At 33.9% G+C, this 15,170-nt stretch overlaps 1 protein-coding gene across 1 annotated transcript; it reads right to left on the reverse strand.

Moving 5' to 3' along the window:
• Positions 1–3,029: 3,029 nt before the first annotated feature.
• Positions 3,030–4,699, reverse strand: LOC132634985 (transcription factor TCP19-like). The gene has a single exon (XM_060351183.1). It carries the CDS (start codon positions 4,451–4,453, stop codon positions 3,368–3,370), a length of 1,086 nt encoding a protein of 361 aa, XP_060207166.1. The 5' UTR covers positions 4,454–4,699; the 3' UTR covers positions 3,030–3,367.
• Between the last annotated feature and the right edge of the window lie 10,471 nt (positions 4,700–15,170).

Raw genomic sequence — 15,170 nt, forward strand, 5'->3', positions numbered from 1 at the left:
TCAAGTAAAAATGGTTGAACTTCAACTATATGTGTATAAACTTATTCATATGTGCTTGAACTTTAGTTATATAAAACTTCAGACTTATCCAAATGTCTGAAGTTGTTTCGAAATGAATAAACATGTAAATTTGTACGCACTGCTGATATAATCTAAATGGCTATTTCAAAATCGGGTATTTTTGCAGTTGTCCAAATAAAATATCGGGCCATAGTCCTAAAATATGACATATAATTTCATCGGCCCACAGTCCTTGAAGCACGCCCCTGGTCCCACTTCACCGCTGGAACCCAGCCCCACCACCTCTTTGCATTCACAAGCGTTCCTCTCGCCAACCTACCTATCCCTTCATTTCCATATAGAATTATAGATCATTATTTTCTAAATAATTTTAGGAAAATATATCTTTTATAAGTATTTTAAATTTTAACATTCTTATTTTTTATTAATATAAATTGAGATAAGATATTTTACGGCACTAGATATTAAAAATATTGTCATATGCTATGTATATTTAATAGGGAAAATTTCATAAATGACTACATTTTGAGGGTTAAAAATCCCCCATAGCTACATTTTGCTTATTTACAGCTCGTAGCTACTTTCATGTTCGCTGTATTCATTTTTTTCGCTGTATTCAATTTTTGTTTTCGCTGTATTCATGAATACAACGATTTTTTTTCCTGAAATGAGTATTTGTATTCATAAACGAGCTTTTTGTATTAATGAATACAACAAGTAAAACTGAATACATAAAAACATAGATACACCAAATATTAACAAATACACTACTAAATAAATGAATGCAAAAAAACTCAAAAATGTGAATACAATCGTCGTATTTATGAATACAATCATTAGTTCCGGACAAATCTGGAGACGATTTCCGGCCAGATCTGCCAGAAATTTCATAACTACAACAACCCTTATGCGCTGCCGTGGTTGGCGAACGGAGCCAGATTCAGTGGAAGCAACACTGGTGGTCGGGGGCCAGATCTGGAGGTTCTCTTTAAAGCTACCAGTTGGGGGTTATATGAGTCCGTGGAAGAACATTAATTACTTTAACTGCCCTTCTCCAATGGCGAAGAAGGGAGAAGAGGGGAAAAAGGAGAGAAAATTGAGGGAGAAAAGAGATGGGCGAGAGAGAAGGAGAGAAAAGAGGGAAGAGAGCAGTGAAAGAGAGAAGAAGGGAGAGGAGTTATTGTATTAGTGAACTTGTGTAATTGATGTAATTAAAGTAAAGTATAGTTACTAAAAGTAAATACCACTTATATGTTCTCTACCCAAGTAAATTTCCCTATTTAATATGTGAATCCAAGTTGACATTCGCATGGGAGTTGGTTCATTCATATATTAAGGGTTCGTTTGGTACATGGTATAAGTTGAGATATTCCAGCACTAATTTTGATATTAATTTTGTACCATGTTTGGTAGAAGGTATAAATTTATTAAATGAAGCACAATCTTAATGATGGAATATTCCACCTTATCCCATTAACCTTGGGTTTATTTTATGCTATCTCCCAGATGGAATAAATTAGTCTCGAGATTATAATTCTGGGATTATAATTCCGGAATAAATTAGTCTGTGTACCAAACGACCCCTAAAAGTACTTGAAGTTAAAGTTAAAGTTAAAAAAAAATGATATTTTGATAGTTGAAGTTATGTTTGGACATAAAATCACAATTGATCATTTTTTAGTAAAAAATTTGAAAAACTCTTAAAATATATTTTTCAAACCTCAAAATCCTTTTTCAAGTTTGAAGTTGAAATATTATGAGTACTCAAAGAAGAATGCAACCCGAGATTTATAACTTAAATAACGGAGTGAAACTCATGAAATTTTTACTAAAGGATTGATTTAAAAGAGTGTTTTTTTCTCATAAACAACTGCATTACATTACTTTTCAATATGCCTCAAATGTACCAACTTGAGAAAACAGAATCCCTAAAAACTCTATGTAAAATGGAAATAAAGGACGCAGCTAGATTATGAGTTAGCACATTACATGTTCGAAGAATATATGCAAATTTGATATATTCAAAGAGAGAGTCATGATTTGTATTTTTGATCGAGAAACTTCCATTTGGTGGAGTTTGACCCACTAGACGAGGTGGGCCGTGGGCCACACCCACCGACCACGCAAACCCAAGCTGATCCATTAAAAGCCCGGGTCCCCACTCTTCTCAAGTCCTAATTCACTTTACACTTGCGATAATCACGTGCACGTCTCCAACACTTTTTTAACACCAATCACTGCACTTAAACCTGTCTTTTCAGAACTCCACTTTATAATTACGCTCAGTTCCCAAAACCAGATCCCAGTCAAATAAGATTGTTAAATTTAAAATACATTGTTCCTCTTATATAGTACTCCACTCAGCAGTAAAGATATTAACACATGGAAACTCCAGTTTTGAGAAAATATCAGAAGTCTAGTTTTAAATAGTTAAATTTGTACTTACAAAATTGTGAAAACTGTACTAATAATATTTAGTACAGGAGGAATAACGTAAAGCGGTTGAGAAAATCTCAAGAGAAAAGTTAGAATATGAATTAGGATAGAATTAACAGTTTACATTTTAATTACTACAAGTTTTAAGAAGAATGACAAATTCAACGTGCGACAGTTAAATTATTTAAATTTTGTTGTGAATTCTTAAATTTGGATATATAAGAATACAGAATATGTTATATTGTTCAAATGTTCTATTATTCCTATTACCAAGTATTTCATTTTTGTAAGGACAATTTAAAACTTCTTTACTACAGTTTAAAAGCAGTATCATTTAAACTGCATATGCGAATTCACTTTGATATTGTTCTTATTAAAAGACCAAATGTGGCCTATAAGTGCAAAAAAGACACTTATGTGACACATAATGCAGTATGATTGTAAGATTAATTTGGAAGTCATCTGATTTCCACTTCAGTGAATTAGACATTAGGGCTTCATAGATATGACAATTAAGATAATAAATAATGCAAACTGTCAGCTCTTAATAGACAGATAAATTATGACAAAGCTGAAGGAAAAGAAACATTTTCATTAACAGTTATAATCTGATTTACTGGAAATTTTCTGAATAGAGTTATAGATCATTCAACCTCTAATTAACATTAGTTTTGCGGAAATCAAAAAAATAAATAAAAGAAGGTGAATTGCTAATCTCCTCTAGTATGTACATACAGAGTATTTCGAGCATATTTGGTCTAAACTCTGTCTCTATCTTTACTGCTATAAATTATGACATATGATCGACCACTTTAACTGACGTTAAGCAGGCATCCTTCCAAGTGCAATGAAGGTCACCGGTCCAAGCCGTGGGCCTTCTTGATCGCCCATTAATCCGCCATCTCTCTCTTCATGACTTCATGGCTTTGAAGATGTAACTTGGATCTTCTTGTTGATGATTTCCACTTGGACTCATAAACTGTAACTCTTTTCTATCATAACTCTCAAGTGAAAAATCTCTCAACATATGAGTTTTAACATCATTATTCTTGTTATTTCTAGCTCCACTAGAACTTAAACTAGCTGGGGCCATGCTAGACGTGTTCGACCCAACTTTAGGCCCCCTAGTTGTTACCACTTCATCTTTCATACCTAACGGTCCTGCCATCATTATTGGTGGCGGACCATTTATATTCGTGGCTGTTGCAGCCACGAAAGATGATATCGGCCTTGTGGCCAAATTAAAAACAGGTGTCACTGAAGGAGTGATCGTCCATAACTGAGGATACTGAAAGACGTTATTATTATTGTTGTTGTTATTCTCACTGACGTTTAATTGAGCTGGTGGGACCGTAGCTGGTGTCATCCAAATGGCATTGGATGGTACCATCATACCTCCACTGCTCAATGCCCACACGGGTACTAGTCCCTGCGGAGGAGCAGTGGGGGCCGCGGCTACGGTCACAGGAGCAAATTGTGAAACATGTGCTCCACTTTTATTCAAACTTCCCACATCAACGAACTCCGAGTTCGTTGATTTCCTTCTACGTTTCACAGGATTATCCTCGTCAATCTCCCCATTACTTGTCGGAATTTTAAGTGTCCCGTTAACGGAAACCGCTATCGCCGGGACAGTTCCGGTTCCAGTAGCTTCAATAATAGCTTGCTCTGCATGTTCAAGCAACCACCTAACAGTTTCTCCATCAGACTTGTGACCTAATTCTCGGGTCAACTGAAAGATCCGAGCCGCACACGTGGCGGGTATTCGGATCCTTCGGCCACGTCCCTCTACTTTTGTGTGGCGGTCTTTCGTGGAAGACCGCCGTGGGGTGGCTGTAGCAGCCACCCCAATAGGCATTGACGGAACCAAATTTTGATGATCAGACTCAAATGGTTCTTGTTTTAAAGCTGAAAATACCACTTTTTTCTCATCGGTAACTCCATTGCTAAGCTCTGAAGTGCCACACTCATCATCTGGTTCTTGAAAAGTCGACATCTTTAAGAAAACCAAGAATTTATTTTCACTCAAAACAGTGAAATAACAATGAAAAATTTGTTGATATGTGAATTAAAGATGAGAAAAACCAAGAAAGGTGAAGTGGAAATGGAGGAAGAATTGAGAAGGATGAATCAGACGGTTGAAGTTAGGAGGTATTTAAGGAAAGGGGGAGTGAGATGGTGACACGTGTAAGGTGAAATGTGGGTAGGGAGAGTGTGACTTTTTCTCAGTGGACATGGCGGCTACTGCCACATATGGTCCAACAATTAGTGTAAGAAAATGGATCTAAAATAAGGTCCCCACCATAATAAGGGGCCTTAGAGTGGGGGCTCAAAATGAATTGGTGAATTTCCTTTGTCAAAGAGTAATGGGGAGTGAAAATAGCGCAAGGAAAATGAATACTCATTTTGGAGAAGAATTAGCTATTGGTGACATTTTAGTTTTGAAATTATGATAGGTGACTCGTGGGGATCACTTGAAAGTAAAATCTAATTAAATTTGGGATTAAGAAGATTGAGGTTCAAAATGTATTTTTTCAAACTTCTTAATTTTTTACAAAATACAAAAAGATCCAATTTAATCCAAAAAACCGACCAGCCCCCTTCTCCTCCTCCCCCTCCCCCCGCTCCACCCCCCCCCCCCACACAAAATATTTTTTTTTAAAAAAAAGTTTTGATATTTTTAATTTGCTTTTTCCCCAGCCCGCCCCCCCTCTCCTCCTTTCACCGCTACCCCTGCCCCATATACCCCTACCCCCCAATTTTTTTTTTTAAGTTTTGATATTTTTTATTTGTTTTTTCACCAATCCCCCTCTCCTCCTCCCACCCCTCCCCCCAATTTTTTTTTTAAGTTTTGATTTTCTTTATTTATTTTTACAACCCCCTCCCCCAAAAAAGAATTAAAAAAATTAATTTTTTTACCAGTCCCCACTCCTCCACCTCCCACCCCTCACCCCTCACCCCTCACCCCACCCCCACCCCCCAAAAAATTTTTTAATTTTTTTTATCAGTCCCCACTCCTCCTCCTCCCACTCCCCTCCATCCCCCTAAAAAAAATTGACAAGTTTTTCTTTTTGTTTTTTTGCACCCCCCACCCCTCCAAAAAAATTTGTTTTAAGAAAAAAAGTTTTGAAAAGTTTTTATTTTTTTGCACCACCCCTACCCACCCACCCACCCCCCCCCCCCCCCCAAAAAAATGATTTTTCTTGAAAAGAAGTTTTGAATTATTTTTTTGTTGGTTTCTTACTCCCCTCCCCCCCCCCCCCCCCCCACACACACACACACCAAAAAAAAATCTTGAAAGGAAGTTTTGATTTTTTTATTTTTTTTTGGTTTAGGAAAAGTTTGGATAAAATCCAGGTTGATGTTGTTGTGTGTTTGTAGTGAAATAGATGGTTTTTCTGTTATTGTCCTGGTATGGTTCAGGGTTTAGAAAAATATATCCAACAAATAGTTTTTTTGTTCTTATCCTGGTATTTATCTGGTTCTGTTTGTAGAAGACAACCAACAGATTTGTAGTTATCGCAACAAGTTCTACACTTTTTGCAACAAGTAGACAATCTGTTGCAACGACTCACTAATCTGTTGAACATAGCTTCAGTTATTTGCTTCTGTTTGTAGAAGATATCTAACAGATTTGTAGTTGTTGCAACAAGTTCTACACTTGTTGTAACAAGTAGACAATCTGTTGCAACAACTACAATCTGTTGGACATAGCTTCAGTTATTTGGTTCTATTTGTTGAAGGTATCCTATAGATTGATAATTGTTGTAACAAGTTCTACATTATGTTGCAACAAGTAGACAATCTGTTGCAACAACTATAAATCTGTTGGACATAGCTTCAGTTATTTGGTTCTGTTTGTAGAAGATATCCAACAGATTTGCAGTTGTTGCAACAAGTTCTACACTTATTGCAACCAGTAGACAATCTGTTGCAACAACTACAAATTTGTTGGACATAGCTTCAGTTATTTGGTTCTGTTTGTAGAAGATATTCAACAGATTTGTAGTTGTTACAACAAATAGACAATCTATTTATGAATCAGCAAATGTTGAGGAAAGATATAGTTAAATTGACAGCCAAACTGACAATCAATCCTCAAAAAGAGATGAAGAACAGAGCCGAGAAACAGTAGATAAATATGAAGAAAGTGAAGAAGAATTAAAAGATGAAGAAACTGATGATGGAGATGGAGTAGATCAAGGAAATCTGCTACACCCCATAAGGTAGTTGCTAAACAAATTATTACTTAAGTTGTAGTATTTGGAGCCAAGGTTGCTATTGAATAATTTTTTTTTTGTCCTTTATGTTATTTGTGAATGATGTTTATGAACTTATTTATTTTGATTAGTTGTGGTATTTGGAGCTAAGGTGGTTGTATGCAACAGATGCATACACTGTTGAAGAAGTTGCAACAAGTTACTAATTTGTTTCAACAAGTTACTAATCTGTTTTAACAAGTTACTTATCTTTTTAAACAAGTTGCTTAGTTATTGCAACAAATTACCTACCCTGTTGGGAAAAAAAATCAAACAATTGCTTAAATTATTGCAAAAATTAAAAAATATGTCGCAACAGATGAGTTAAGTGTTGCAACAAATCATACACTTGTTGAAGAGGTTGCAACAAGTTACTAATCTGTTTCAACAGATGGATCAGATGCTTAAGCAAGTTGCTTAGTTGTTGCAACAGATCAATCACCTTGTTTGAATTATTGCAACAACTTACTTATATGTTGCAGCACGTATCTCATATGTTGCAACAACTCCTCCATTGTTGCAACATATTCACGATATTGATCACATTGAACTCCTTTGTTTATACTGAATAACATTGAATTCATTGTTTATCACTAAATATGGTTAAATTAAGTACTTCACATCAAATCACACTAATGATCACTCGATTTAGGAAGAATACACTTAGAATTGCCCATCTAATCCATGAAATTACTATCTAATCCATTAAGGATGTTAGTAGATATATATATTCATTACTCAAAATCTTTGATTTCCTTTGTTTAACACTAAATTTGGGTGAATCAAGTAGTTCGCATCAAATCACTCTAATGATCACTCGATTTAGTCCATACTGACGTAATAGATCATCTTTCCTGACTCAAAATATATCAAACTTATTAAGTATTATACATTGATCACTAAATATGGGTGAATCAAGTAGTTCGCATCAAATCACTCTAATGATCACTCGATTTAGTGCCTACTGACTTAGTAGATCATCTTTCCTGACTCAAACTACTATCAAATTGATTAAGTATTATATATGGATCACTAAATATAGTTGATTTCATTTGTTTATCACTAAATATCGTTGATTTCATTTGTTTATCACTAAATATGGGTGAATAAAATAGTTCACATCAATTCACTCTAATGGTCATTGGATTTAGTGCATATTGATTTAGTCGATCATCTTTTCTGACATAAAATACAATTAAATTAATTAAGTATTATATATTGATCACTACTTATCATTGATTTTCTTTGTTTATCACTAAATATCATTGATTCCATTTGTTGATCACTAAATATGGGTTGATCAAGTAGTATCTGCTGCAACAACTGTAATATCTGTTGCAACAAGTGTATTATCTGTTGCAACAACTGTAGTATCTGTTGCAGCAAATGACATAATTGTTGAACAGGTTTGTACTCTTGTTGGATAAAACATAACAAGTTACCCAGTTTCTGCAACAAGTCACTCCACTTGTTGGAAAAACCCCAACATGTAACTTAGTTGCTGCAACAAGGCCTGTCAGTTGTTGCAACAGATTGCTTACGAAATTCTTTTAGCAGTTGAATAAAACACAAGTTACTAGTTGTTGCAACAATTCCTGTTACTTGTTGGATAAAACCCAACAAGTTACAGAGCTGTTGCAACAGATTCACTACTCGTTGGAAATTGTTCAGCAATTTATTAACAACAATACACACACTTATGATTGGACACGATCAACATATCATATAAACCAAGTTAACAAGCACCAAGAACATAAATTACCATTTTAAAAAAGAACAACATTAAAATGTCATAAAGTTTCAACATATAACTATTATTACAACACGGTGCAATTAACAACTATGGCGTATTTCGGCTTGGACAACAACTACAAATCTGCTGGATATCTTCTACAAACAGAACCAAATAATTGAAGCTATGTCCAACAGATGAATGAGTCGTTGCAACAGATTATCTACTTGTTGCAAAAAGTGTAGAACTTGTTGCAACAACTACAAATCTGTTAGTTATCTTGTACAAACAAAATCATATAAATACCAGGACAAGAACAAAAAAAAACCATCAGTTGGATATCTTTTCCTAAACCCTGAACCATACCAGGAAAATAACAGAAGAACCATCTATTTCACTACAAACTAAGGGTGGGCATAAACACCGAAAACCGAAAAACCGGACCGAACCGAATTAATTCAGTTTTCGGTTTCATTTTTTTTTTATGACAAATTTGGTGTTTCGGTTCGGTGTTCGGTTTCGGGTCAACCGTTCTTCGGTATTTCGATTTAACCAAATTTTTTTCCGAAGATTTACTACATGAATACAATTTTTTTTACAACACTCAATCCACTCTCTCAGACCCAAATTAATGTATATGATTAAGAAAGAAGCTGCTAAATTCCAGAAGCCATCAAAGATTCAACTGGAAAATTTTCCATTCAAAAATCAAAAGGGCCTACAAGAATGGAACAAATTATTGAGAGATTATAATGCAAAATAGAAGACAATTGATAATAATCACAAAACGATTTTGTTTATTGTCGGATGTTTGGTTCATCATATTAAAATTTGGACGTGAGATGTACTATTTAGAACATCTATAGGTTTAAATTGGATAAATAAATTTATCTTCAATAATACTCATGGCCTATATTAAATCATTTTTTCTAATCTGGGATTGGTTTTTATACCATCTTGATCAAAATAATTAGCTGAATGTATATAAATGATTATCAGACAAATAATACTTTTAAGAGGAAGATAAAATAAAGCATACAAGAATATGGTCTACTAATTCGGTGCGGTGTTCGGTGTTGAAAAAAATCGAATTAGAAAAATCGAATTAGAACCGAACCGAACCGAACTTCAAAAAAACGAACTGATCCGAACTAATTCGGTGCGGTGTTCGGTGTCCACTTTCAAAAAACCGAACCGAAGAATCGAATGCCCACCCCTACTACAAACACACAACAACAACAACATGAATTTTATCCAAACTTTTCCTAAACCCCCAACTTCTTTTCAAGATTTTTTTTGGAGTGTGTGTGAGTGGGGGGGGGGGGGGGGGGGCAAAAATACAAAAATAAAAACTTTTCAAGACTTTTTTTTCAAACATTTTTTTTTGGAAGGGTGGGGGTAGGTAGGTGCAAAAAAAGAAAAAGAAAATAAAAAAACAATTATTTTTTTGTTGGGGGGAGGGGGGAGGAGTGGGGTTGGGCATGGGGTGGAGGGTTGGGGGAGGAGGAAGAGGTGGGGTTTAATTTTTTTTGGGGCGGGGGGGGGGGGGGGGGGGGGAGGGGCCGGGAGAGTGGGTCAAAGTGTTAAAAATAAAACTTGAGGCCAAAGTGTTAAAAATAAAGTTAAGGGTCAAAGTGTCAAAATGGAAACTTTTGGACAAGTTCAAAACCCCTTGACCACTAATAAAAAATCATCACCTCCACTAAAAAAAAGAACTTAGGAGTCACCTATAATTAAAAGCCCCATTTTGGGTGTGTTGGGTATGAAATGAAAATGTTTTATTGTAATATAATTAATTTTCTTACTTATTTTTTGGTCTAATTAAAGGTGGGAGAATCTCAACCATCTCATCATACTCCCTGAGTTATGTCACGGACTAGGGGTGTGTTTGGTATGGAGGAAATGTTTTTTTACTAGAAAAATAAGTTTTTAAAAAATGAAGGAAGTAACTTTCCCAATGAAAAAAGGAGAGACAAGTTTCATAAGTAACATTTCAAGTTCATTGTCTCTTCCTCACCCACCCAATGCCCCAACCCCCACTGTTTAACCATCTTAATACCCACCACCACTCCCACCCCATCCCACCTTCATAGTGTTTGCTAGATTACATATAAATGTTTTTGCGGTGATTTTTTTTCTTACTTACCAAAAATTAAAAAATAAATAAGAAATTCAATTATTTTTCAGAAAAATATTTTCCTTCCTACCAAACACACCATAAATGCAAATAGGCAGCGAAACCTATAATCACCTATGACTATGGTACCGAAATTGGCGACACAAATGCGTGGCTCGTAAATCACTTAAATTGAGTATTTCATTTTTCTTAGGCTAAATATCTAAATAGCCCCTTAAACTTAACACTTTTTATAACATAGACACTTAAACTTACATAGTGATCAGATAGATACTTGAAGTTGACAAAAGTGTATCTTTTAAACACTTATGCACATAAGGCCTAGTGCGTGAAGTACACTTGCTTTCATGTGTTAAATACACCAATTATTAAATGACACGTGTAATTTCCAAAAGAATTGACAAATATAAATTTTAAAAGTAGAATTACACAATAAGAAAAAACTAATTTAAGAATAAATACAAATATGAGAAATAAAACCACTTCTCACCCCCACCACTGCCAGGTCACTCCCTCCATTTCTTCATCCCCCCATGCTGTCCCTTCCTTTCTCACAGATGGACCATTTTTAACTTCTTCGTAGCAGAGACCTTCTTCCCCGTTCTCCTTCATATTTTAATTAATGTAGTTCTTTTCTTGATTAATTTTTTTTGTTGTTGAATTTGGACTTTTACAATAAAACTCATTCTTTGGCAAATTAAGTTCTCTAAAAAAAATGGCTTCAAAAGCACAATAATGTTGCATTGCTAATTGATTTTTCTTGTATTGTTCTCTGAGTGCTTTTTAGATTCGATCTAAACAAGAAAGACTTTGATAACTATGGTAATCAATTCGTAATTGTAATAACTTCAGCTAAAACGATTTGTCAAAGTATACTTTTTTTGAATAATGAACTGAAATAGTAATAATTATTTTGGGGAAGAAAGAAATAAGCGAAGGAGTTCAGTGGTTAGAGAATCTTTTACTGGTTTGGGCCGTAGTGGCCATTTTTGCCGATCATATGCTCACGAAGAAGATGGACTAAAAGTTACACTTTTGCCAAATTCAAATATCTATCTGGTCACTATGTAAATTTAAGTGTCTATGTTACAAAAAGTGTCAAGTTTAAGGGGCTATCTGGGTATTTAGCCTTTTTCTTACTATCCTCACTTCATATTATTTACTACTATATTTTTTAATCTTTTTACAGTTTAAAAATGACATTTAATAGTTTAAGTTTGAGAATAATTGTCTAAATTACATTTTATGTATCTCTTAAAACAAATTAATCTCAACGATATTGTACCAGTAATTTGAGCGGTAAAAGTACATTTGGAAAAAAAAAAGAAAAAAGAGCCAATAAATGTTTTTTGTCCACCTAAAACAATCAATACCTTAAAACAAATTAAGTTTAGCAGAAGGATTAAAAAATTGAACCTAATGTATATTTTAACTTTTTGTGAGAGAAAGTTCAGGATGAGGGGACAGAGTAATAATGAAGTCATGATGTTCAATATTTGTGATTTACTGTACTTTTTTTGGTAATCTCATTATGTCCATTTAAGACCTCATTTTTGGGTTTTGGAATTTTTATTTCGATTTTCTTCTTCTTTTTATTCATTTCAACTCTTAGTTGTGTCCACCGATCTGTACCAAATATCTCTCTCGATGACCTTGTAACATGAGGTTCTCTAGAAACTATAGTAGTTAAACATTTAAATCACTAATCTTTGCTAATTAATTATTCTACTTTACTATTTATTACCAGGAAAATTAGATAACATTGGTCATTAACAGAAAGCAAAATACTTTTCCTATCTGTTTTATTTTATACGATAATATTTTCTTTTTCAGTTGTTCCTAAAGAATAACTTTTCTATAACGAAGGTATTCCAAGAGAAGCTCGGGCAAACTTATGTCTCAATAGCTGTCCAAAAAAGGACCACAATCCAGACAAGTCTAGTAACTTTCTTTCAGGCATGACCTCGAAAGGCAAGTCATGGAAGTACCGCTAAATAGGAAGTGGGCTCCTACTCATCAGATGTCAGGAGGGAAGATCCATCTTCAAATTTTCACTTTTCTTTCAATATTTTTTATTATAGCTTTCCTCATTTCTTTTATTCAGCACAATGACGTGAATCAATTTAGTTGTATATATAGTACACAACATTAAGCAATTCCACTTTCCACTATTGATGATGTGCTCGGAAGTGCACATTTATATATTTAAAAACAGCTTACCTCTAAACTTATTATTACCCTTAATGACAAGTTTTATAGTCGCAAAGATGAGTATGACATATTTAAAATTACAAAAGAAAAAAAAAAATTAACTTCATAACCAATCAAACACCTCAACACAAAATGAAACAGAAAGAGTAATACACTAGTCCCAATTAGACCTTTCAGTCAGCCCTGTATGGCTCAATGTAGGGGTGTACAAAGAAAATCGACAAACTTCACCAAATCGACAATCCGAGAAAAAAAAAATCGACTAGTGGTTTGGTTTGACTTGGTTTGGTTTTAACTAAAAAAAGTCAAACCCAATCAAACCAACCCGACATTACACTTATGCACTTTTAAAAAATATTCTATACATAAACATATTTTTTTGTAATGTAATTTATAAATATTTTTTAAAAATTTTCATAGTTTTTGTCTTTTCACATATTATTTCAAGCTTAGACTTAGAATTTTGAATGGTCCAATAAGTTTATAGCCCATAGATGTTAATAACTCAAATAAAGTCCAAATCAAAACCAAATCCATACTAATGCTAATAAAAGAAATTTAATTCTAACGCTAGGAATAACAATAATGTTGGATATCTATTTCTTAGTTTTGCATTGGTTTAGACAGTGTAAAATACATAATTTAATTTAGTTTTTCTTTAATATTCAGTCGTAATTAATACTAATTAGCAGTACTTATATTAGCATGACTTAGTACCTTTAGATTTTGATCATTTTCATTATGGCTTAGCGATTTCAATATATTTTTTGTTTAATATTTTAATACAATGTCATCACTCATCTCACATTTTGTGTTATTTTCACCTTAATTAGATAGTTGTATAAGCTAGAACTAAAGAAATATTTGAAACACAAGCTATATGTTTTGTATGAAGACTTTACCCGAAAAAATCCGAAAAAAAACCCGAGAAAACCAAAAGTCAAAAAAGCCCGACTTTTTTTAGTTTGATTTGGTTTGTAAATTTAAAAACCCGACATAATTAATTTAATTTGGTATTTGAAAAACCAAACCAACTCCGTCCATGTACACCCATAGCTGCATGCATTAAGTAAGTAGGCCTGTAAATGTGGGTCTGCACCAAGACATGATAAGCCCAAACTCATCTATTTCCAAACTTTTTCTTGACCAAGATGGCCCAAACCTCGTCCGATGTTTAACATTACTATCCAAATAGTATTTGCAAGACAAACTGACAATAAGGTGAAAAACTAAGTAGTAGATCTTGGTGATCATAATTTAGATATGTATTTATGCCATTGAAATAGTAGATCTTCAAGAATTCCCCTCGATATTTAGGGTGTGTTCGGTAAGGAGGAAATTTTTTTTCAAAAAATGTTTTTCAATTTTTTCATTTTGATTGGTCAAATTTTTTAAAAGAAAAACATTTTTTCTAGGAAAACAAGTTCCTTCAAAATGAAGAAAATGGCTTCCTTAGTAAAAGTATGGAAAACAAGTTCCACAAGTGGCGTTTCATATTGGTTGTGTCCTCCTCGCCCTCTAACACACCTCATGTTCATCCCCACCCCGTAACGTCCATCCCCCCGCATAGTATTTGTTTACGTTAATACTAATGCTTTAACGATAATATTTTTTTGTTTTAGTAAGCAACCGGGTTCTATATCAATTATTAAGAAAGGCAAGTTTTTATCTTAAAAATTATGTTCAACTCCTAAATGTAAAATTTAACAACAACAACATACCCAGTATATTCATACAATGTGGAGTCTGGGGAGGGTAGTACCTCGTGGAGGTAGAGAGGCTGTAAATCCGTAGTCTCCAACCTAATTCTTCTTTGCCTGAACATTATTCAAACAACAAAAATACACTTGTTACTATTCTTTCACATACCAAAATATCACGTTTGGACATTAAACATCTGCTGATTTCATTACATCAAGTTTGATATGCAACAACAGCAAGACTAAATCAATTTACTTTGATTTGGAGCAAAAAGGAAAAAAGAGAGACTCATTACGTAATCACAACGTTAAGTGTTACTCCTATATTTTTACTCTCGTAGGCCTATGAATAAGGGGTAAATAATTTGAAGTATAATTACTTATTAAGAGGTCAAAACATCAAATACCAAATTATAAACTATGAAGATAGTGTTGGTTCAATTCATGATTATGAGATATTACTCTTACATTGTTAATTGTTACCATTCGTATTAAGTGTATATAAAATATACAAATACGTTATGATTGAAGTTCCTATATGCGCCAAACGTCGTATGAGGTCCCAGATGGGTCTCAATGAAGGCCCCAAAAATATGCAAAACGTATAATTGGTCAAAGTCCATTTATTTTAAACAAATAGCCATGCTGTTGGACAAAGATATTAAATAAATGGC

Source organism: Lycium barbarum, chromosome 4 (assembly GCF_019175385.1).
Source record: "Lycium barbarum isolate Lr01 chromosome 4, ASM1917538v2, whole genome shotgun sequence".
Lineage (NCBI taxonomy): Eukaryota > Viridiplantae > Streptophyta > Magnoliopsida > Solanales > Solanaceae > Lycium > Lycium barbarum.

Coding starts and splice junctions, on each gene's coding strand:
- LOC132634985 (XM_060351183.1), bottom strand. CDS start 4,453: ATGTCGACTTTTCAAGAACCAGATGATGAGTGTGGCACTTCAGAGCTT.